Source organism: Pleuronectes platessa, chromosome 4, assembly GCF_947347685.1.
Source record: "Pleuronectes platessa chromosome 4, fPlePla1.1, whole genome shotgun sequence".
Lineage (NCBI taxonomy): Eukaryota > Metazoa > Chordata > Actinopteri > Pleuronectiformes > Pleuronectidae > Pleuronectes > Pleuronectes platessa.
Window position 1 is genome coordinate 18,109,610 of NC_070629.1, and position 25,519 is coordinate 18,135,128.

At 41.5% G+C, this 25,519-nt stretch overlaps 1 protein-coding gene across 3 annotated transcripts; it reads left to right on the plus strand.

Moving 5' to 3' along the window:
* ap1b1 (adaptor related protein complex 1 subunit beta 1) lies at window positions 1-24,938 on the plus strand. Of its 3 annotated transcripts, none has more exons than XM_053420441.1 (22): window positions 1-93; window positions 2,466-2,526; window positions 3,589-3,694; window positions 3,780-3,915; window positions 4,453-4,698; window positions 4,923-5,113; window positions 5,197-5,418; window positions 5,583-5,703; window positions 5,816-5,911; window positions 6,279-6,394; window positions 7,373-7,538; window positions 8,129-8,227; window positions 10,484-10,743; window positions 11,047-11,248; window positions 12,278-12,307; window positions 12,396-12,536; window positions 12,638-12,783; window positions 12,873-13,002; window positions 16,367-16,451; window positions 16,971-17,057; window positions 17,707-17,861; window positions 23,478-24,938. In XM_053420441.1, the coding sequence occupies exons 2-22, from the start codon at window positions 2,490-2,492 to the stop codon at window positions 23,550-23,552; spliced, it is 2,847 nt and encodes a 948-aa protein (XP_053276416.1). In that variant the 5' UTR covers window positions 1-93; window positions 2,466-2,489; the 3' UTR covers window positions 23,553-24,938. The 3 variants fall into 3 exon arrangements, with proteins under 3 accessions (XP_053276416.1, XP_053276417.1, XP_053276415.1); XM_053420442.1 differs by having other exon boundaries at window positions 81-160; XM_053420440.1 differs by lacking the exon at window positions 1-93 and adding an exon at window positions 265-403.
* The last annotated feature ends 581 nt before the right edge of the window (window positions 24,939-25,519 follow it).

Genomic DNA, 25,519 nt, shown 5'->3' on the forward strand with positions numbered 1-25,519 from the left:
CGTCTGTTTGCAAACGATATTTAGAGGAGAAGACGGAAGTAAATCGAGTGGGAGGGGACGAAGGCCATCACAGCTCCTGCTTCGCCTGTCACGGTAAGATGTCTGTGGACGTTTTCTCTGCAAATTCGTTGTGTGGCGCGTCTAAATTTAACTGCAGAAGGTACGCTAATTCACGGGGGAAGGTTTAAACTTGGCAGACAGATTAAGAGCTTAACTAGCCCGGCAGAGGCTTCCCTAAGCCGCTGCTCGGAAGGTCATGCCTCAGCGGCGCTAGCTGGAGAAGTGGCCGGGGCGCTAGCTGACACTGACAGGCAGCCTGCACCGCTGCGCTAGCATTTAGCACCAGCTTCATTCATAAAACCACACCATTGCCAACATGCAGGAATGGGCGAATCAGCTCTGCGTGAGTAACTGATCGAACTCTGTTGTTAACGATATCACTATCGAGTCTAAACGACCTGAACTAACGTTATCGTCTCGTATTTTAATGCACCTCCAGCTATGCTAGCCTTAACGTCGATGTAGCCTGATGCTAACCAGCTAACGTTTCTGTACCCTGTGGCTAAGTTAGCAGTGTTAAGTTACAGTCAGCTGCTGTGACTCGCTCATATTGTTGGTTATAAACTATATGAGAGCACGTCATGTGCACGGTGGGCTGGCAGCTGCGGGAATTGTCGTAACATATTGTAATCGTTATATTGTTGCTACAGGAAGGCTGAAGTTAGCTTCCCATTCGGTTACCTGTATTCGGTAACTTGACCTAAATGCTGATCAACTGGTGATAGTAGTGAATAGTTGAATAATGTTCGGGTAGATAGAGTTAAAGATGAGAGAATCAGACACTGACAGTTTTCTGCTTCTCTTAATGTTGTGGAAGGATGTTGGACACGAAGTCCCAGCTCAGTGGGGTTTGAATTAGACTCATGATCTTGTGGCCTAGAGGTGAAAAAGTGCTGGAGTCTTGTTTTGTTTAACGTCAAAAATGTAGTAAAACGTTTCATAAATCCGAAACAGTGCTTTAAACAGTCTCTGGTTTGTCTGAGAGAATGTAATCCAGTTGTGACCAGTGCACAGTGGGTTAGGATCTAAACCAGGTCCTATGTGGACAATAAAATGCAATTTTCTTGTAATAAAGTTTTGACTTTTCACTGGTTTCCAAACAGCCTCTAACTACTGCGTCTTAACTCATTTCAAAACTTCATAAAGTGCAGATCAATAAGTTTACTTTTGCTGAACTCTCTTATCAGTGTTTGTCCTCCGTGACGTTACTCGCTGCTTTGAAAGTTGTGTCTTTTTAACCCGTCTGATGTTTGCAGCTGCCTGAAGCTCAACAGTAACTGAAACTAACACGATTAAGTTATTTCAGTTTTCAGGTTTATTGTTCAATTTCAGTGTAACTACTGGTGTTATAACATTCACAAGCCTCAGCCACACATACATTTGATATAAAATATCAGTTAACATTACGATCTGCTGGCATCATTATTCCTCCAAGTTATTTCTTTATAAATAAATCACATTTGATTTTTGTAAATTCTGTAATGTTAACGAACATCCAGACTATTAAAGGCAATGTTCATTAATGTAACTATCAGTAAAACACAGCTCATGTTATATGGAGATGTTGATATTGTTTAAGGGAAATTCCCCTCTGACAAACCGTACAGTGTCATATGATTGAATGGAAAGTAATTTAAATGAATTCAATTATCAGCCATCTGTTACATTCAGTACAGACAAATTCCAGGGACCACATCAGTATCTATACTATCATACTCATTTATACGGACTCAGTTAGCAGTCTGTTAGGTCCACAAACTAATACAATAATCCTAGCACTAAACCCTACCTTCATATAGGGTTATAATATTCAGGTTTTATTTTGTGTTTATGTTATTTTATATATAGGTGTTTTCTAAACTTAATTTAAATCTGTGAGGGTTGGTTATATAATATAAACACCTTTCTGTATAATATAATCTATCAAACCCACTCCTTAACAGTTTTCAAATAAAGGTATAACCCTCACAAAGTTAGGATTTTCGCGTATTACGTTTACTTATGTGCACTTGAATAAACTGCCAGATAAGTGTTTAAAATTTGATAATAAATGAGGTGTTCCTGTAAAACAGTTTCACAATTCTTCAAGGGAAAGAGGAACGAGAGACCAGTCACTGTTGTAGCTATATACTAGATCTGTGTTTAAAGAGAGGCACAGGATCAACAGGAAACTGCTCAGTAAAAGAGATATTGCTGACCCAGAAAGAGGAGATGTGAGCGTCCGTTTTCTCACCAGAATCCATTGTTATGTATTTTGATAGATCAGTGTCACTTGTCCAGGAGAAGACAGGAATTCCTTTTATTTCCCTATGCTTGCACTTCTAGTGTTTCCTGTTGCTCTTGTGATTGTCCCAAACTTCAGAAAAAGACACAATCATCGTTTTCTCTCTTTCTGCACGCTGCAGGAGAATCGACAATTTGGATCCAAGATGACGGACTCCAAGTACTTCACCACCACCAAGAAAGGTCTGATAGCTTAGTCTTTATCAATTTGTTCGATAAATGGTTTAACATTTTTTAACGTAACAGTGCTTTGTGTATTTTTTGGCATGCTCAACTGGATTCTGCTGAATTATTATCTCTGCTAAGAGGGACCTGGACTTTTTTTTTTGATTCACCTTAATAGTGTCCAATTAACTGAAAGCTGTTCAGTGGTTTCAGAAAAATGAATTTGTAATGGAAGCAACACAGTGTGTTACACAATCACAATCATCCAGTCAATTAAATTGGAGATGTTTTTTTTAGCTCAAGCTGAATGGTCCCAAATGTATCCTTTAATAAACACTTTTGTTGAATTGACTCAACTACAGCTTGGAAAAAAATACAAAGAAAAATGCTAGTACCCTGCTTTGTGCCAACATTATTGCCTCTAACTTAACAGCTCTGGTTATTTATGATCCGATTAGACATATGGAGCACTACTTCTCAGAGGTTTTACTGTCCTGCTGGGCCCCACTGCTGTATTTTTGATTTCCTCACACATCCCTGAAGCAAGTTCCCACACACGGATACTATGAGTGATGATGTCTACACTCTGTTTATTTAGGATTTCTTGAGACTCCAGTGTAGGAGCATTTTTCCTTCAGTGTCTGCATTTCCTGTGGCTTTGCTCAGTGTTGCTAAAATCTTGTAGGAGATTGTGGGTGATTAACGGCTCACGGTGCCTGGGAAACTCTAAGTAGCTAGATTTAAACTTGACAGTGTAGGTTTATGGTGTAGTTCATGCAGAAATGCAGCATAGTAACACAGGAATAAACCAAATGAAGATGATCTCGCTCCGTTTAATATAAAACACAATCATTGATAAATAAACAACAGAAAATCAGTTTTTCACGAGAAATTCACATGACACTTTATTCAGTATCTCTATGGACAGTACAAAGTCAGAAAGAATCTATTAAATGTTGACAAATCCCAGGTAATATTTTTTCCCAGTATTATTTGTCTCGAAGTATTTTTACTGTACAGTACTCCTTTCCAAGCCAAACAGGCTACATGATGAATGATCTTTTCCTCTTGTGTATGCAGGAGAGATCTTTGAGCTCAAGGCAGAGCTGAACAGTGATAAGAAAGAGAAGAAGAAAGAGGCTGTGAAGAAGGTCATAGCGTCCATGACAGTTGGCAAGGATGTAAGGTGAGAAAGGAGAAATAATTTCAGGAATATCCACAGTGTAATTATGTACTGTGACTCAACACCTTCCACCCTGTCCTTCCCTCAGCGCTCTGTTCCCAGATGTTGTGAACTGCATGCAGACGGACAACCTTGAACTGAAAAAGCTGGTCTATCTCTACCTGATGAACTATGCCAAGAGTCAGCCGGACATGGCTATCATGGCTGTTAACACGTTTGTGAAGGTAAAGCTCAGTCTGCCATAAATGTGCGGTAACCTTTTGTAGTTATTGGTTTTTTTTTGTGCAATGTTGTAAAACATGTGCAAAATGTGAAATTATCAAACATTTCAAGTGAATTTAGCAACAAAATTATTTTGAATAGGAATAGTAAGTTCTACTTGAAATGTATCAGGAATATAAATATATATATATTTATATCTTTGAACAATTTGAAAGATACATTTTCTCCTCAATAATTACAAGCAACTCGTGCATGCTTTTTTGTGCAGCTGTAAATTTCTTCTTGAAACTCTGACATCAATGATATAATAACCAAACCTCAAGGTGTCAGTTTAGGTTAAACAGCCTTTTGTAGTCTTTGAAGAAGCGTTTTCTTTCTTCGGTTTCATCGTGCTAAAACAACGGGGACACCTCAAATGGGTCATTGTATTCTTTACGGAATATCAATGCAGAATGAAAATCTAAATATCTGTCAGATGATGAAGAAATAAATTAATGTTTGTGAAATAAGCCATCACCTCTCTGATCCACGTATTCCAGGACTGTGAAGACCCCAACCCTCTCATCCGAGCCCTCGCTGTTCGCACAATGGGCTGCATCCGTGTGGACAAGATCACGGAGTACCTCTGTGAGCCGCTGAGAAAATGTCTGAAGGACGAAGACCCATACGTGAGGAAGACAGCCGCGGTGTGTGTGGCAAAGCTCCATGATATCAACGCCCAGTTGGTGGAGGACCAAGGTTTCCTGGACACCCTCAAAGACCTCATCTCTGACTCCAACCCCATGGTATGATTTCTTCAGGCATCCTGCTGATTTGCCATTGAGCTAGACAGATTTCTCACTCAGGGGGACCGAGCTGGTTACATACTCTGCTCTGGGCTGGCATACTAATGTTCCAACCTGATGCCAGACTGGAGTTTGTACAGTGGCGTCTTTTGTGTCTTTATTTATAACTCTTGGCTCTTACTTTTCCTGTCAGCATTTATCTGTTCTCTTGTCTTTATCTTAAGGTTGTAGCAAACGCAGTGGCAGCACTGTCGGAGATAGCAGAGTCTCATCCCAACAGTAATCTACTGGACCTGAACCCCCAGACCATCAACAAGTTGCTGACAGCTTTAAATGAGTGCACAGAGTGGGGACAGATATTCATCCTTGACTGCCTGGCCAATTACACACCTCGTGATGACCGTGAGTCCCAAAGGTAAAAGCAAACGCTGGGTTTATTAACACTGCATATCATTAAAAACCTATTCCCAGTAAACTCCATCTAATTTCCATTACTAGCATCTGTGAACGTGTGACCCCACGGCTATCGCATGCCAACTCTGCAGTGGTGTTGTCAGCAGTAAAGGTTTTAATGAAGTTCATGGAGATGCTACCCAAGGACTTGGACTACTATGGCACCCTGCTGAAGAAACTGGCTCCTCCTCTGGTCACTCTGCTTTCTGCGGAGCCCGAGTTGCAGTATGTGGCACTAAGAAACATCAATCTCATCGTGCAGAGACGGTAAGTGTGGGGAGATAACCTGGGGAGAAGGTGTATTCAAACTTTGGTTATTGCTAACCTGAGGAAAAGTTGCATTACTGTAGCATGGCAAATTTCATTTGCTTTTGTATGACTATCTAAGTCAGTGGCCACAGATAATAAGAACGGTTCATGTCCCCTTTTAGCCCAGAGATCCTGAAGCACGAGATGAAGGTTTTCTTTGTAAAGTACAATGACCCAATCTATGTGAAACTGGAGAAGCTGGACATCATGATTCGTCTAGCATCTCAAGCCAACATCGCTCAGGTAAAACATTCACTGCTGTAATATACTGTTGTTTATGGTGCTTTTAAAAAAAGAAAATATAATGTTGAAAAGATAATCTGCGTAACATGGATACGTGTCTGTCTCGCTGAAGGTTCTGGCTGAGCTGAAGGAGTACGCCACCGAGGTGGATGTGGACTTTGTCCGTAAAGCGGTCCGAGCCATTGGCCGCTGTGCCATCAAAGTCGAGGTGAGTGCAGATGATGTAATACTGTCATCAAGTGGTTTGTTGTTTACATCGATGTGGCAACTATGTAGGTCAGCGTTAAAGCAAGAGTTAGTTTCCAGTTAGTGTTTATATGATGAACCAAAGGTGGCTATGTCATCATGTCCAGGCTTTTTTCACACTGCCTCAATGAATTACAGTTGTATATCATGATTTTAGATTTATCAAAATAAAAAATAAAAAAAGCCCAATGTACTCTTAGGTTTTCCCCCTCTTTTCTTTACTTTAAACCTGTTTTTTTAGATTTTACCCATGTCTTGATTATTATCATATGTCTATTCTGGTTATATAGACCTATAAAGACAACTTTTTTTCTCCCTCCATTCATTAGCAATCAGCGGAGCGTTGTGTCAGCACCCTGTTAGACCTCATCCAGACTAAGGTCAACTATGTGGTGCAGGAGGCAATCGTGGTCATCAAGGACATCTTCCGCAAGTACCCCAACAAGTAGGTTCCCTCCTTGACATTACATTACTCAGCACCTGATGTGTTTAGTGTGGTTTCAGTCCTAAAAATGGATAGTGTGAGTGCTTTATTATGTAAATGCCATAGAACTGGGCCTCTACATTAAAGTGGGACACTTTGTAAGACCTATTAAATGCTTTGCATACCTTACTCAAGCATAGTTTCATTCACAAGCAGTCGCCCCAACTGTTCCATTTCACCGCCTCTCAGATTATATTCCTTTCTCAGATTAGATTCTTTAAAATGGCAAAGCTCATTATACAGGCAAAGTGTTTTCAGTTTGGCCTTTATCCTAAATGACTTGCAGGAGTGTTTCAGAGAAGAAAATGTCTTTACTAGCACAGTGTGGGATTTGCAGTGGACACCACTTAACTTATTTTCTTGATTGCACCTGGTGAAATGTCAGGCACATTACACTGGAGTGTGACTACTGCTGTGACTCCAACAGAGTGGATTCATGTGCCAGACAGACACCTCTGCCACACAGCAGTCCACCATCACCCGCAGTCATGAGTCTCTAAGGCAGCGGCTTTGCAAAGCTTACTCCTCTCTATGCCTTAGGCCTTAAGCTACTCAAACTTCTGTCTTTTCTGTTAATTAGACTCCAACTAAATCTTTCCTCTGTGACATGTCTTGTAAGAAGTGCATTATGTCAAAGGAGCTGGCTCTTATCAAGCATTTTATGCAGATACAGCAGATGGCTGAGCATCTCACAAGCAAAGGACCCAAAGCACAAGATCTGTTGTAAAACGCCAGTAAATATTGGATTTAGATTTGTCAGGCTTCCAGAAAACACATCTACGGAGTGATGCTAATGTTTTCTGTCTGCTGCTCTTCATGCTTTTGCTGTCCCTAGTGGTTAAAAATATATTCATGTAGCCTTAAATCAATTACTTACTTACTATGTATTGTTTTTTCTACTATAACATTTGCAAAATCGTCACATGTGTCTGTTTCCAGGTATGAGAGTGTGATTGCCACTCTGTGTGAAAACCTGGACTCCCTGGATGAGCCGGAGGCCCGTGCTGCCATGATCTGGATCGTGGGAGAGTACGCTGAGCGCATAGACAATGCTGATGAGCTGCTTGAGAGCTTTTTGGAGGGATTCCACGATGAAAGCACTCAGGTGTGTTGAGGAGAGGGGGGGGGAAGGAGGTTGTTCTTTTGAAAACATAAAAGTGTACCCCCTAAAGCTACTTGCCATTCATTAATTTATACACATTCTAACACACTGAGTGTACAACGAGTTGGGGTTCAGTATCTTGCAGATTTTCAAGTGCCAACAAGAGCAGCTGGGGATCAAACCACAGACATTGCGATTGGTTGGCAACCTGCTCTGCTTCCCGAGCCACAGCCACCACAGGATATGTGGCTCAGAAGCACAAACCTTCACTGGATAGCATTTTCCTTGACTGGTTTAAACCAAACTGCTTGTGAAGGCTCAACCTAAGTAATAGATTCATGTTATTGCTTTGAAGAGGTTTAGCAGATTTATATTAAGTGATGTTTGTGAGTATAAGGAGAAGCATTTGCATCAAATGGTCCCTTTGTGCTGTGGTTTGTTTAGTATTTAGCAGGGTGTGGCACCCATGGGAAACCTGAGAATTAAACTAAGTTTAGACCTCCTTTTTTGCCACAATTGATTTGCCTTAGCTGTATTTAAAATGAGCATGTGATTAGTCTTAACATTCTGTATGTGTTCATTGTGTCCTCTAGGTGCAGTTGCAGCTTCTGACGGCAATCGTCAAGTTGTTCTTGAAAAAGCCCACTGAGACCCAGGAGCTGGTGCAGCAGGTTCTAAGTCTGGCCACACAGGTGAGGAAAAAATATGTCTACACATAGTTTGATGCATTCATTTCACATTCCTGCCGTCACCTCCGTGTACAGATGTGTGACAGGTAGGGCTGGGCGATATGGCCTAAAAAAAAAATCCCCGATTTTTTCCCCAAAAAATCCGATTTCCGATTTAAATCGATTTACACCCCCCCCCCCCCCCCCCCCCAAAATCATATGCAGAGGACAAATAATTAGTTGTTCCAAAATAATATATTTCCTTTTATTATTTTGATTTCCCCCCTTGGGGTTTAAGTGCAATCACGAACAACTAGCCAAGCAGGCATTATGGCAGGCCCTGCCCTTGTAAACAGTGTAACATGTAACATAACATAAAATGTAAAATACATAAAATATAAAATAAAATATTTCTGTAAACATGAAATATTAATAACAATAAGAGGTTGTTCTGATAAAGTGCCAACATAACATTCAACAAAGCATCCATCAGCATAAATCAGTGAATAAATCAACTTTTTGCATATTAATGAAGCCTGGCTTTTCCACCGTATACATCGGCACCATATCCTTTGCTATATACATAGCAATCGCATCAGTAATGGCTTTCCAGCGGGGCGAATTCTTCTCATATGGGATGCAGTTGGCAAAGGTTTGTGTGAGGGTTGTCTGTATTTTACTAGCTGTGTGTGTGGTGCTTGTGGTGCCGCGGTCTCTCTCATTCCGCTGCGCGCAACATTTCTCCCATTTGCCGGGATGTTTTTGCCTGAGGTGCTGCAGTAAATTTGTCGTACTGCTGCCTTTGCTAGCAACAGACTTCAAACAGACTTTGCAGCGGGGTGTTGTCTGCTCTAAATCTCACCTTTCGAACGCGAACCAATTCCAAATGACGGATGACACAGTGCCTTTCTTAGGAACATATTCTTCCCTACTCGCTGCCATGTTTGCGTATCACTTTGGTAAATGCGCGCTCTGTGCGGGGGGAGGGGTGAGCTCATTCCGAACTACGGGAGCTGAGAGGGCGTTCGAGGATGTTGAAGAGAAAACCGATTTTCATTTAAACAAGTCGACGTGAGCTACACACTCGAGTTAATCGATAAAATCGGTTTATCGCCCAGCCCTAGTGACAGGCCTCACTTTGCTTTATCATCATCTGAACACACCATCCGTGTCTTCTTCCTGAGGTATGAGTTATTCTCTCTCATCAACATGGATTCTGAATTTACTTCTTAGCTTTTATTTTTTGTATCTATTCCGAAGACCTTTTCATTACTTTACCGTTGTATGGACACTGGAGTATTGGAATGGTTTTATGAAACCAAGCCCTGCACTTACCACAGTAATGGCTGCAGTGGTCTTGGCTTTCTCTGCAGGTACAAAGACTGCATTTTAATTGTTTTAGATAGTGAGTTGATTCTAAAAAACAATAAGTCCATCATATATTATTTCAGCCCCAATAATATTTGTATGTTTCAGTCTGTCAATAATTGCCCAATAAACATTCCAAAACATGTGCAGCATCTCTGTAAATTGTATGTGGGATTGTTTAAAGACTATGCTTGATTCTCTAGTTTATCCAGCCAGCATTTTAACCAATACAATTTTAAGTGAGGTTCAGCAGACAAATTAGAATAAACTGCATAATGATATATTAACTACTCAACCATGTGCATGCTTTAATCAGTAACATTAAACAACATAATTGAGTAAAAAGTGTAATGCTGTGAATTATCCTTGTTTGTTGTCTCATATCCTGTAGAGCTTTAATGAGAAATACCATCATGGAAAGGATGAAGTGGGGCTCTTTTATGTTTGTTTTTCATCATTAATCATACGAGGATGACGGGACATGAGAACCTCCTCATTTTGCTGCAGTCTTATACATCACCGACAACTGTGGCTTCAAAAATGACTTGGGTTGAGGCCGAGTTTCTCTTGGAGAATGATATCGAAAAAAACAACCATCATAAGATTAACACATACAGGCTGTTATTATATAATATTTTTGCAACAGCACTAAATACAACAGATTTAGCTCCTGCAGGCAAAAAGCAACAACAAGGAGAAAACACCCTTTATAAAAATGTACAGTTTCAGGTTGTCTCACACATTATCCAAATTCTAGATCTATCCCAAGGCTCGGTTTTTTGAGATCTTTTGAATCACTGTTCAGTCTCTATTATCGAGGCAAAGACAGAAAAGAGTCTAACATTAAGAATTTATTAAATATGCTCCCTAAATAACAATTCCTCATCCTCATGACTCCCTCTCTTACTGCAGGATTCTGATAACCCAGACCTCAGGGACCGCGGCTACATCTACTGGCGTCTGCTCTCCACAGACCCTGTGGCCGCTAAGGAGGTGGTACTGGCTGAGAAGCCCCTGATCTCAGAGGAGACGGATCTGATTGAGCCCACGTTGCTGGAGGAGCTCATCTGCCACATCGGTACTCTGGCCTCTGTCTACCACAAGCCACCGAGTGCCTTTGTGGAGGGCAGCCGTGGCGTTCAGCACAAGAGGATCACTGGCAGTGTTGGATCGTGAGTCATGCTCTTTCCTTCTTCTTTTTTTAACACTGCAGAAAAAAGGGTGTGTTTACTTAAGTTGACCTAGCTTCTTGACTTTGCTGTTTAGATCTGCTTAGCAACCCACTTTCCAGCAGGACATGTCGTGCTGCTTGGTGCCTTCAGCTCATTACATTTACTTCCATTGTTCAGACTGAGTTGACTAGATGGAGCTATGACAGCAGTTTATGACCAAATTAGGCTTTCATATAGTTACATAATACATAATTAAAATTAACTTTACTCTTTTTTTTTCATGTCTTTGTTTATTTCTACTAGTGGTGAGAGTGAGAGCCCAGATACAGGTTCTGCTGCTGGAGCTTCTGAGGCACCTCCTGCTGTCATCCCATCCCAGGGAGACCTCCTTGGAGATCTGCTTAATCTGGACCTGACGCCTCCTGCCACCACAGGACCACCACCCCCCACCTCTGGCATGCAAATGGGTGCTATGGACCTACTTGGAGGAGGATTGGACAGCTTGGTAGGTGTTCCACACACAACTGTTTGAGATAAACTTCCCGTTGCTGAAAAGCTGCTACAACACATCCTACTTGATTTTTATCAGTGGGACCCGGTGACGGTAATATGTCTCTTTCTTGTTTTCTTGACTCTTGGTGCTTTTCTTTTCTTTTCTCTCTTGACCCTTGTGTGTTTTCCTTTCTTTGTTCAACGCTGCACCTGCAGATGGGCGATGAGTCTGAGCCGGTAACTACGTGGAGGGAGAGGGCACCACATTTATAAACCATGTCAGACCATTTTAGAGGATTCATTTACCCACTGCTGTTTTACTGTAGTTCTCATGCATCAGTCTGACATGTTCATTCCTCATTGAACATCAGTTGTTACAGTGACATGTAGAGTGAGCATGCTGTTAAATCCTGGAGTCCGTCTCTTATCTCTGGGCTCTGCGATGTGTTTTCGTCTTTCAATCAGCCGCCCATTCCTCAGCGGACGGACACTCCTCATTCACCTCAGCTCCCGAATCAGTCCCCATCGCCCCCAGATTACAGCCCCACTGAGGTTGGTCCAGGAGACCACACTGGACCAGTAAAGGCCAGCACCAGCCTAGATCCCTTTCTTGTCCCCTGGTGTACCACTTTGTCCTCTGCGTAGTCCTCCCCCTAGCAGTTGACCTGTGCCTGTTTGCACTTTGTATTACACAGTTTATGTTTCCTGCTCCATTTATTTGTGATTTTATATTTATTTGTAAGAAATTGTCCTTCATACACAATAGTTCAGCAGTTGCGGATAGAAGTAGATCCTTTTTCCACCGTACCCCAACCTTTTCATCATCACAACAGATGAAGGTAGTGAATAGCACTTGAAAACAAAATAATGGATTACAATAGACACCTAAAATGAGAAACATTGATGCGTCCTTGTTATTAATAGAATAAACCCCATAGATGTCATCAATCACTTCCCTCCCTCCATCCACTTCCAACTTCCCCAAAGATGATTTTAATGTTGCAACAACATAACTTTTTTTCTGCTTCAACCTTCTACCCAGCTTGGCGGAGACCTTGGAGGAAGTTCTGCTGTAAGTAATTTCTTCTACAAAGGTTTTGTCGGGCAACTCGGTGTGAAATGGAAAGTGTTAGGATAACGTGTTGCTTTGTTACTCACAGATGGGGGCTGGTTTCGGCGCTCCAACTCCAGCTGCAATGCCTGCCTCTTTCAATGCCCCTGTTAGCGGTGGTCTGGATGACCTGTTTGATCTCGGTGGAGGAGTTGGTATTCCTACGGGGGTGAACAGCGCACCTAAAACAGTGAGTTCTGAAAAGCTAGGATAAGAGATTTTACAGATTGATGTAACCATATGTGTCTATGATGTATCCATAATTAAAAATCGTATTCTATTCCTCTGCAGGTTTGGCTTCCTGCCATGAAGGCCAAAGGTCTGGAGATAACAGGCACTTTTGCCCGCCGTGCAGGGATCATCCAAATGGAGATGACCCTCAATAACAAAGCAATGAGCATCATGACTGATTTTGCCATCCAGTTTAACAGAAACAGGTAAGAACGACTTGGATGCGATGGAAGCTGAGATTTTGATATTTTTAGAAAGTTTTTGACACTTTATCCCTGTGTGTGTTTTTCTGCAGTTTTGGTCTTGCTCCAGCTGGTCCACTACAGATTCTCACTCCTCTCGGCCCAAACCAGAGCATTGAAGTTGCCCTTCCCCTCAGTACTGTGGGCCCTGTTATGAAGATGGAGCCTCTGAATAACCTGCAGGTAACAAACTGTTTGTTTCCCTTCATATGTTATGTCTTTCATGGCTTCCTAGTGAACCCAGGTCCTTGAAAACCAGGACAGCTCTCAGTCAGAGAATCAGAATCAGAATCCGAAAGTATTTATTGTAGGGATGCACCGATATGGAAATTCTTGGCCGATACCGATACCGATATTTAAAATAACAATCTGGCCGATACCGATACCGATATTTGTTTATTTTCTTTTTGTTATTATTCATTCACCTTTTTTATGCCAGAAAAATAATTAACTCATTATTTAAAAAGCACTATTTAAAAAAATGTCAGCCCTTCATCACTCTTATCTTTTAATGAGCACAAATTGAATCAGATTTATGAAACAATCTTTGATTTAACTAAACTTTATTTAACAGAGACATATTATGCCCATTTTACCGCAAGTTGAAATGGTTCCTCGGGATCTTAATGAAATGTCTGTAACATATTTTGGTCAAAATACCACAAGGATAATTTAAAACAGCACCCTTTTACCCTGTCTAAAACAGCCCTGTTAAAGTATCATTATAGAGAACGCTCTTCTCATTGTATTCTCACAGTATGACGTATGTTGTCAGTTCCCTTGTTACCTGTTCATGAGACGGATGAATAGAGCCGATGCACATGAGAATAAAGTACTTAAACAGACGCTACGCTCATACTTTTTACGCCAAGTTACACTGCGCGAGTCAAGATAACTTAACAAGCCCTCCTCAGTTTTACCTGTTTTTAGTGTCGGGCAGAAATCACATCGCGTCAACACCCACCGTGGCCCTTCGCGATGCTTGTTTTAATTAAACAGTCGGATTCCCCTGGTCTGCACCAGTTCTCAGTCAGCTGCTAGGCGCCAGCCGAGGCGCACCGCAGGGTGCCCCCCCCGCGCAAACAGAGGGTTCCCCCAGCGGTCGCCGTACCTGAGGTGATCCGCGAGAAGGGCCCGACACGCATCCAGAGTGGCCGCCGCTGACCGCGTACCCGGTCCCCTCTAACGGCCCGCCTTCCGCACCGGCGATGGACACCGCCCCGCGGTCCAAGAGAAAGAAAGCCCCCGCACCAGTGACGCCGTGAGGTGCCACCGGATGAGGACCTCCCGGTGCCGCACACTGAGCCTCCGGCGGCGCGGAGAGGAGGGCGACGGAGCGACTGCTCCCCCAGCCGCGGCACGTGCCCAGCGGTTTTACAACAAATATGAACATCGGCCAATGATATCGGTGAAAGTCAAGTTTATTACCGATAAGCCGATATCAGTAAACGAGGCGAATATCGGCCGCTACCGATGTTCGGCCGATAAATCGGTGCATCCCTAATTTATTGCCAAATAGGTTTACACCTACAAGGAATTTGCTCTGGTTATTGGTGCATGCAATGAACATAGAACATAAAAACACAATAAATACAACACACATAAGAAAAGCAATAAAAAGAAGCAATATATATTTACTCACTATTTACTTCTTATTTACACCCTTTTTCTAATATTTATACAAAGTAACATTTATTTAGACATAAACATATATAAATAAAATATATATAATAGATAAAAGATATAAAAAGTGAAGTAAAAAGTGAAATGCAAGATGCAAGACAGTGAACAGTGTCAGATTGCAATATGCAATGTAATGCAGTATAATATAATAAAATGTGTTAATTTAACACATCCTTGAGGTGTGGGGGTGGACATTGCATTATCGGTATAAGTTAGCTGTTAGATTAAGTGTTAAGTTTTTAATAATTAAATTAAAACTTAACTTTGCTCAATTTGTGTAAGTCTTAATTCAAGTTGACAGTGTTTTAACACATTTAATTTGTACTTACATATCAAAAATTTACAGATATAAAACTAAAATAATAAATAAAACCAAAATATTTCCTATATTTCAATATTAATGGACCTGACTGCATCTCATGTGTTCTCTTGAAAATATGACTGTATTTCTCAAGTCATGCATCCCCCCACTAATCACCAATACTGCTGGATTTTCAGGCAGTGAATAAAAGGGAATTATAACATGAAACAGCCGTCAGAGCGGTTTTGATAAGTTGTAAATAAAGAGAAGCAGAGGCGGGCTTGTTTTTGATCAGGGTGGTTCTTTTAACTGGGCAGAATGGTTGTCGGCTGCTCTGTGCAGCTGGAGAGAGAAGATAAGAGTGTCGAGGGATGATGGAGGTGGGGGGCGGTCATTAGTGGTCCCGCAGCACATGACTCCTTTGTTTCCCCTGGCCTCGGCAGCCCTGCGTACCTTTTTACTCTACTTTGAAAGGGTCTATGTTATTTTTGTCTTGTTGGAGCATAATATTCCACAATGTCAGTGTGAGTGCTCTTCTAACAAGTGATTCGTTGTTGCAGTTTTGCTTTTGATTGGATTGATCAGTGTATCATCTAATATGTGCACATGCATATTCTATGTTACTGCCATAGATTGAATTAATACTCTGGAAAACACTGGCTTAATTAAGTAGACGAGCAGTCCAAAATCAACATGTTTAATTTACTATGATAGAATACTCAGGCAATTGGAAACTGAAAAACAAATAATTTCTTGCTTAAAAATGACAGACAATTATCAAAAGTGTTAGAGATTAATGTCTTATTTATTTGCCAATCAAAATGTGTAAGACTAGGATTTGTTCTTACTTAATCTATCATTTTATATATGTTTTGCAAAAAGATAGATTATCTATTATAGTTTGTGTAGTCCCGCATTGCACCGAGGAATAAGATGCCCTAATTAATCATTTATAAGTCTGACTTCTTCTCTGGCTGAACTCAGTGTCCCTCTCTCAGCTCCTCTTTCTTCAGTAGCCTGATCAATATTACTGCCTGCCAAAAAACAATTATATCCCGGTGAAAAAGTGGTGTCCTACAAGTAGAAGACACAGACAAATCTGTCGAGAGTGTGTGGTGAAAAGAGTCGACAACGGTGAACGTGTGATGTCAAGAATAAAACGTGATATTCGCAGCGGAGTTAGAGAGCTCTCCATGCCTCTGCCTGCTGCACCCTGCTGATCCACCTTTCGCCTGAATAATACGATGGATTTAATGCTGTTTTTTAACGCGTCTTAGCAGAGAACCTCCCACTGTGTTGTGCACGTGTGAAAGGCAAACCCTGGGTAAACTCCGTAGCCAATTCTACGTATTTTACACACGGGTCATATCATATCTGAAAACTGCTTTAGAGAGTAAGACTCCCAATGGCCCGGAGCCCTCTCGTTCAGTAAACAGCAAATCTAAACCATCAGCGCCCATCCTTGAAGGGCACTTGAAAAGTAATTACCCATGAATTGCTTCTTGTTTCTCCTGCTGTCGTTTTCCTCCTCCTGACTCATCTTGGATATGTTTACTCTCGCAGGTGGCTGTTAAGAACAACATTGACGTATTCTACTTCAGCTGCCAGTACCCCATCAACATGCTGTTTGTAGAGGACGGGAAGATGGGTGAGTGGGTCTCGGCTTAATCTCTTCATTATAAGCCGCAAAACTCAGCTGACGTGAAGGACACTCGCACACGTCAGTCTTTCCATGAGTGTGCATCATTGTGTCTGATCTGAGCCTGTGAAGAGGTCTGACGTAGGATTTGTCTGTGCGTGCCTGTGTGTGTGTGTGTGTGGCTGCACACTTGCTCTTTTATACACAATGCCATTTCTGGGCTGTTTTTTTCTCTCCTTATTTTTATGTTGCTCGTTGATTTATTCTGTGAACACGTGTTGGCAGTTCACCCGGCAGAGCTTCCTAATGGGGCTAGCAGCAGGATTGCTGCCAAAAGCTGCAGACCAATGCTCCATAGCCACAGCAGGAAGCCTTGTGTTATAGTGTAGAATCAGAAAAACTCACACACGACTACACCACAGTTTGCATTTATCTTTAGCACAAATCCTATTGCTATCCTCATACTGTGTAGATTTCAGCATGTGCTCTGTATTTGGACTAATCTCATGACTGTCTGTTACTCTACAGAGCGACAGGTGTTCCTCGCCACATGGAAAGACATTCCTAATGACAATGAGTCCCAGTTTCAGATCAAAGACTGCCATCTCAACTCAGGTGAGAACGCCACAGAGAACGTGAGGGTGATTGAGCTGAAGAACACATCCTGCACAACACACCATCTCCCGGAGCTTCTTTTAAATGTGAAGACAGACGAGCAGAGCAGCAGAGAAGGAAAACTCAGACCCTCGCTACGGATGCAAATTGCATTTGATGAGAACTCATCAGCTGTAGTCCCTATTTACGTGTGATAATCTAGTTTTACACAAGCGTGAGGGCAGCTGAACTGGAGAAGAATTCCTAATGACAGCTTAATGGAAATTTCCCCCCCAGAGATTAAATTTCTTCATGAACAGAGAGAGTGAACGTTTCACATCCGGCTGAAGCGCAGCAGTAAGACTGAGGAGAAAAGTTCATTTCAAATAAGCGACTGTATTGTCAGTGCACAGACAGCCTGCGGGGACATTTTAGGGATGATAGTTGAAAAATAAATCCTTCATGGTTTATTGTACATTTGATGGTAGTTTCAGCAGACAACCCATAGAGCATGACAGGAGTCAGTGTGTGACACTTCATACTGAATAAGGATAAATCAATGTTTATTCACAGAAACTGAATACTAAACATGAGCAGCTCATTCAGATGAGACAGGATAGGTTCAGTTTTCTACATTTAAAATGAATAACTTTTTGTATTCTTTCTACAGACGCAGCCTCTAACAAACTGCAGGGCAGTAACATCTTCACCATAGCCAAGCGTACAGTGGAGGGTCAGGACATGCTGTATCAGTCCATGAAACTCAGCAATGGCATCTGGGTGCTGGCCGAGCTGAGGGTGCAGGCAGGAAACCCAAACTACACGGTGAGTACTGCGTGAGCTGAATTCATCATTCCTGTCACTGTTGTAGTTACTGTATTAACTATTAGCTGCCAAAATAAACAACAGCTGAGATGGAGATTTAGTTTTATTAAGGAGCACTTAAGTTGCTCAATAAAACTGATGAAGGGAGTTTTAATATGCCGTTTGTGACTATTGTATGACAATTCTGGGCAAATTTGGTAGATTGTCTGGGCAAGGTTACTAATCAATAGTAATGTGAGTCAGTGTAACACAAACTCAGACAGTTTATCCTGAAAGCACCTGGTCTGGTTTGTAGATGAAAACCGAATGTCTGTCGGGTCTGGGTCGGCCGGTTCCTTTTTTTCCAGGCCTCGGAAAGGTTCAGAGGGAAAGTTATTTGCACGAGCAGCACTCTAGTGTTAATACATCCGATTCAGGGAAAGTTGTCAAAGACCTGTGGACACCGCTGTCAATATGATCGGTTCCCATTGTTAGTGTTGACAATATTATAAAAACTAGAAGTTGTGAAACTTGATTTTACCTGTCCTGGGGTGATTAATGAATCTGTTGTCTTAAAGGTACGATAAAAAGAGATGTTTCTTGTATTTTAAAATGTATGTTTTTCTAATTAATTACAAATCCCCCTGTTTAATAATACAGAGCGACCTTGTTTTTGTTTCCTACATTTGTAAGACATCTGCAGCATATTAGCTTTACACAAGAAGGCCTTTTTACAACACACGCTGCTGTCGTTCTGGAGACACATGACATCACTGTGACTGATTTGTACAAGGAGAGACAGAGATTACTGTGAAGAATTGAGTGATGAGTGTGCTGGAGGGGCCAGGCTAGTTGATTGTGCAGTGATTGAAGTGTGTGCGTGCGTGCACATGTATTTGTTTGCGTCTTCCATGGTTTTGTCGTCCGTCACTCCTCTTTGTCAGGGTGCCACGGTCACGGATTGTTTGGCGGTGAATGTCTGCCTGACCGGTCCAGAACGGTGACCTTGGCGGATCTCTCCTTCCCGCTCTTCACTCACACACTGCTTCGGATCATGTTTTTATTTATAAGGTGCTATTAACTGTCTTCTTGTATTCTCTCGTCTAGACAAGGCAATTTGTCAGTCTCCCAGCCCTCTCTCATTAAATCTTCTGAATTTTAAATCGTTTCACTGACCTTCATCAGTTTAGTCACCTAGCCTGACCTGGCACTGTTTTTTTAAGTAATGATTATTGGTACAGTATTTACTGTGTGCCCTTTAACTCTGCTGGAGGTTTGGTACATTTGTTTTATCCCTTGCTCTAGATTTCTTGTATATTTCCCTTGTGCGTCTGTTTGTGATGTAACATTAATTCAGGAGGTCGTTCTCTGCCACCATCAGCTGATACTGTACTTTCTCCGTCCTTTTGACATTGAAGTCCAAATAATTCCTCACAGCGGCTGAGAAGGCTCCCCTACTTTTTGCAGACGGTTCATAAATTGTTTAGTGAAGACACAGCTCGACTTTAAAGTTAGCTGTGTGCTGCATGCTGGGTGTGTATGCTGACGCTCGTCTCTGAGCTGCTGGCTGCTGCATGGTCCCTGCACTCGCTTGGCACATTAAAGCCAAGCTGCCGTAGCCTTTTGTTGGCAGCTATTTTTAGACATGAAGAAGTAAAGCCCTGCCAGCGCTCGTTTTCTGGGGTTTTAATTCGCTTTAGAAGACGAAACATTAAAAAAAGATTATTATTCATTCCCGTGACGTGGAGATGCATTTTTTTCAGCTCCTGCTTTAAGGTGTAAAAATGACTTGGCCTATTTTTCTTTTATTTCCCAAACTTGATTGAACCCAGCTGTCCCTTGATGCCTCACCACTTATATTAAAGAATTATAGCAGTGCCCCAATTACACACTCCATGCTGCTGTCAGCCTGGTCAGACTATTGCCTTGTCCACACTACTGCTGATATTTTTCCTCCACTTAAAAATAATAAAATTAAATTGTCCACATGTCTTTCGTATTACAAATTATATCCGTCCAGATGAGACAAAAAACCTACTGCAAGCGCATGCCAGGCCTGTAGATAATCCAAATAATATTGGGTGAGGCAGACGCCTGTGAATGCAGATAATGTGGTGCGGTGCAGTAAAGTGACATTTAGCTGCAAACTTGTAGCTAGGCCTAACATTGCTAATCCAATGCAGAGAAAAGGCTTGGTTAACAATTTGTGAACACAAAATGATGTATCATCCCCTCTGAGTTTTTATTGAGCAGTCATTGTGTTGCTCTGGTTTTGTTCTCTACAAACTCCTGAGGGATATGTTGTTAACTGCCGAATGCGTATTTGTGTTCTCCATGTTGTCACCAACACTTTCTTGTGGTTAAGTAAAGCGACCTATGTCTGCCTCTAGCTGGAATCATGTCAAAATTCAGTTTGATTCAAACTTTTCATTTCCCTGCACTTAGCCCATCTATGCGTTAAAGTAATTTGAAATGGGGAGATCTCTTATCCTTTTGATTTGTAGCATGGAGTGCTCATCTGCCATCTCCTGTCCCCATGGCAACTGTGTGACCAGTGGTGTTGCCTTGTTTTCTCTTCCCATATCTTGTGCTGTTAATTCTGGTGGTTTTGGTCAAAGTGAATTCAAACATAGATGTCTCGCACCCTCCTTCACAAGTTGTATTTTGGGGTGAAAATATGGAACATACTGTTATGTACATAGTGTTATTGAGAAGCCCTGTGGTAAACTATTACAGGGTTTTTAATGAATTGACTTAATTTGTCAGATCTTAAACTGTTTGTTCATTCTATTCATAATTTTTTTTAATGTTATCTCTTGTTAACACATAAATTTGATGAGCCAAACAAAAATGAATCTAACAAAGGGGCAAGCCCTAACCATGACTCGTTCTTGAATTGTTCAACAGCTTTTGCCTTGTAAACACAGTTGAGTTTAAGTATTTTATATTCATGATTAAGATGCATCTCACTTTGTCAAAATGTGATCATGCATTGAATAAGCATCTATATTTGCTTGACCCTGTTGAAACGTTGCATTGCGCATCACAAAAGAACATTTCCACGGACTCTGACTCATGCAGTGTTGTCAGGCAGCTTTATTTCTTGCAAGATGAGAGTTATGTCCCCCACGTACCGGTCTCATTTTTATGACCTTTGCAGTTCATTGTCATGGGATGAAGGAACAAAGACTGATACGATTTAGTCTCTATGTTCATACACACCTTCAGGGGCGTCTCCTCCATCATTAATGTAGCTCCCTTTTGCTTGTTTTCTAGTTTCTAGCTTTCTCGATAGCAGGCTGAACTCAGTGCAACTCAGGCATCCGCATTTCCGGCGGTAGCATCTGCATTTCCTCACATCTAACCCCCTGCTGACAGGAGCTGCCTAAAATGTTGCCATCAGCAGTCTGCATCAGTAAATAACCCCGAGTGCACAGAGGAAACACTGAAGGAGCTGTGATATAAGTGCTGTATTTCACTGCAGCTCCGTGATCTCCACCACAGCACAATCCCTGACCTTCACTTGTTCCTCGCTGAGGCCAGTGGGACATTCACATCAATGACTCACTGCATTTCTGCTGAATAACCGGTCAGCCGGTCAAGAGCCAGCCCGATTTTGATCTTTTGATATGGATAACCAATATGGATAATATCAGAAGATAGATATATCAGAAGATATATATATATTGAAATTTGGCATGATTCCTAAGATGATGCTATCAAACCCTTATGAAAAATAAATGTAATAGAGGGTTTGTATTAGATATTAAAACATTTTAACCATAAACTGTTATAAAAAGCTATGAATAAAAAGAAAAAACTTCTACATCCAATTATATATAACTTAAATTAAGAAATTAACATGCACATCTTTTTCTATGTTGTTCTAGAAACTAAGTTTTCGTATTGGCGAAGATAAAAGAAATGAGACGTTTTTTTTTGGGGGGGGGGGGGCAGCAGATATACTATTGGAGCTCTAAATATAGTTATAATGTATGTTGAAATATATTGATATTAAATTCAATTTCCTGTATAATAAAAAACAATTAGAATTTGAATTAAAGAAAAATAATAATAATCAATAAGTTAATTGAAATGAAAACAGGAAGAAATGAAAGCTTGTCTGGGGACACTGGGATTAAGGCACTGACCAGGGAGCTTCTTTCTCCTCCTGTCAACTCTCTCCTGTCTGATAATTGGCAGAAAAGGCTCAATATACTTGCTGGAAAGACGAGGGAATAAAAGAGAAATCACTCACTGAAAGTAGAGCTATATCAAACTTGACAGGTAATTACACAACTTTAACAAAACAACGTATTTGTGTATTTAACATCTTGCTGCGTTGTTTGTACTTGTCAGTGAAAACCAGTCATGGATGGTCGGTAATTTCAGACAAGTGGTTTCCATTTCTCGCAGCAGAATGCACAGACTGTTAAACAGCAATTATTTTATGTAATGTTTGGAAATGTGAATTAATACTAAGGATATTAATTCTGATTAAGCATTTAGCACCAATGATAGAGTTATTCAGCTCCAGCTGCCGCGTGCTACCTTCCTTTTGGAAATAACCACTGCAGTGTGACGGAGGAAAACTCAGTTTGAGACTCTGTATCAAATCCTAAACCGGCTCCAGTTGGGACTGACTTCAAAGAGCGAAGAGACCTTCTCTATTTTCTCAAGTGAATTCGTGTGTCTGTATTTCTGTCTCTATCCGATAAGACTCAATTAAGAAGAGATTCTTTCTTCATGTCTGGAAAAATAATGAATTTTGTCTCCTGGAAACGAGGGAGGCTATTCAGATTTATTTACTTACTGTGATCTCATTTGTAGCATCAATCTAATGCAGTATTGCAGATGTTACTCTTGTTTGAGGATTTTGCAGCTGTAAAATGTGGAATCATTACATTTGGGAAGGTTTGCAGATAAAAATAAATAAAAAGGCCTGTTATAACTTCTTCATACTATTATGAAAGTCTCACTTCAGGAGCTTATTACACCTCCTTCCTCAGAATTACGTATTCATAAGGTCTGTCGTGAAAACTGGGTCCCTCTTTCATTTCCTGACTGCAATCTATGCATAGGCCCGCCCTTGTGCCCCCCCCCCCCCCCGCTTCCTCCAACATGTCCTCTTTCATTTCTTCAGTGGTTCTGTCATGATGCCGACACCAAGACTGATGATCTCCACTTCTGTGTTGTTGATGTGTGATGTGTGACACAAAGCAGGCCGTAATGTTCCAGCATGTAACAGCGCTGTAACAATGACCGATGTGCCATTCTCCCTATCATGACTTTGTGTACCATCAACGTGATTTTAAAGCTGTTATTTTAAGGTATAAAATCGACCTAGTGTTGCTTGAAGGTGAAAATACGAGCTGACTGCTTATTTGCTCAATACATGTCTCTTATCGTATCAAGGGGCAAGGCAATTTTAATTGTAAAGCACCTGTCATACACAGTGGGACAAGTTAACATGTTTGTTGTACATGTTGGTTGTTCAAATATATTTTTGTAATATGGCTGTTTAAAATTCAATGTATCAGCTTGTGTGTTGTTTGCTGCTAATGGTTTATGTGTTCTGTACATTCTTAAACCTGCTCTGTCTGTACATGTCCCTCTAAACCTCTCCCCCTCCTCCAGGTCTCTCTGAAGTGCAGAGCTCCAGAAGTTTCCCAGTGTGTGTTCCAGACCTACGAGGCCGCGCTGAAGAACTGAAGAACCCCAATACGTTTGACCCGGCCGCCGCCCTCAGCAGACTCCCTGTCAGCTCCTCCTCGCCCTCACCTGACCCACGGACCATATTACCATTGCCGCAGTGCAGGAGCCTGGAGGCTGCACTCTTTGCTTCATTCAGCTGGTTAATGACCTACTGTCTCATTTTGAACCCTGTTGTTTTTTTTCTAAAGAGATGTCTGGTTCACTTTGTTCACACCATAAATTACACAACATTAAGTTGTGAAGAATTGTGTGAATGAACATATTTGAGACTCTTCCCCCCCCAACCTTAATTCAATCCGAGACAGACGGCTGTGACACTTGTATTCCCGTGACTGTTTTCTCTGCATGAGGCTCTTCGATCTTGATCTAGCCCCTCTTCTCAGCAACCTGCAGTCTATTTTTAGCATCTGCAATCAGCAGGTGAATCGACACTGTGGGCATATTTATTTTGGGGTACTTTCTATTTAAACACTGCATAACAAAAAGCTTTAACTCCCCTTAATCCCTCTGCCTGTGTGAAGTGGAAGGTGGCTGTCAGGGTCAAATATTTACAAACTACACTATCCTCGTCTTTGTCATTTTACAGTTTTCTTTAGTATCCGTGTTTGGATCAGATTCCTTCTTTCTGCTGTCCCCTGAAAGCAGTCCGACTGATATGCTGTGTGCATGGAAGCTGTCTGTGTGGCCATTTTTTTTTAATTTTTACATCAATATCTGCACAGTTTATAGACAAGCAGCAGTTGTCCACTCACTGCTCTCTTACTTAATCATTCCATGGTTTGATTTGTGTCTGTATTCTTGTTGTGTTTATAGTCTTGTTAGTGCGGCAAACTGGGAGAGAGCCTTGGGCGTAAAGGATTTTGTATTTGCGGCTTTCGCCTGCATCAGTGGCAGCCACTCGGGCTCTCTCTGCCGCTTTGCTATCGCTTCATCCTCATCGCAGCTTCTCAAGCACCACGGCCGCCTGAGATGAAGGCTCAGGTTAGAACTTATGACGTCCTGGTTTGTAACACTTGTGAGTGCACATGTAGGTAGCACACACTGGCTTAGCTGAAACCAGGCTAGAACAACATCCAGTAACGCTGTTGTACCCACAGACTCTAAAGATTAATTATATTCCTTCTTGAGTCATTACACCCAAGCCCTTTTTATCGACTCTGCGGGATGTATGCACCTACGGTAACACCTCACGCAGATTACAACAGAGGTGGCTGTGTGTTCCGAGTGTGTGTCTTTGTGTGTGGTGACGGTTGATTCATATGAAATGCTGTTTTAAAAAAAAAGATGAAGTGTTTAATCAGATGTTGTTTGTTTTGATTGATATGATTTTGTTCATTCTGTGTGCATCATTTGAAAAAACAATTAAAAGACTTGATAAATTCATGTGTTTAGGTTTTTTCGTTAGTATTTAGAGATTTCGGGTGGCACATTCTGCCAAGTCTCAGTGGCACTGGATTTAAAACCTTATCTCTGTTTTATTTGCTGTCTAAACTCCACACTCCCAAAGTCCCTGTTACCCAGTGAGCCTTGTGTCCACACACTATACTTTCTATCCACTGATGAGCTCTTAGGTTTTCACGTGTTCTCTAAATGTTCACTCTGCTCCGTGTTATAGATCCAACAGCCGTCAGAGCAGCGTCTGTCGTTTAGCCGTGACCCTCGACTGAAGTCTGAGGTTCCTTCACAGTCCAGTGCATCTTTAAGTCAGAGCAGCTCCTCTGTCGTGGTGACGGCAGCTTTTTAAAGTCCGAGCTGCTTGTCGAAGCTTAACCAGACTTTCAGCTTGGTGACCTTAACGCTGAACACAAACACACCTCAGCTCTGTTCCCCGGTGGATTATAAAGGTCAGCAATGATCAAACATCCAGACGTACTGACAAGAGTCTTCTAATGAATGATCTATAGTACTGATCCTGTGATAAATGCATTCCAATAGGGGGCGCTACTACATTGTTCTAATGTGAA

Excerpts from the sequence above, each read along its gene's own strand:
- ap1b1 (XM_053420440.1), top strand. The coding sequence starts at position 377 with ATGCAGGAATGGGCGAATCAGCTCTGC. Across the intron at positions 5,114-5,196 it reads GATGACCGTGAGTCCCAAAG|CATCTGTGAACGTGTGACCC; the intron begins GTAAAAGCAAAC and ends TTCCATTACTAG. Across the intron at positions 12,308-12,395 it reads ACCTTGGAGGAAGTTCTGCT|ATGGGGGCTGGTTTCGGCGC; the intron begins GTAAGTAATTTC and ends TGTTACTCACAG.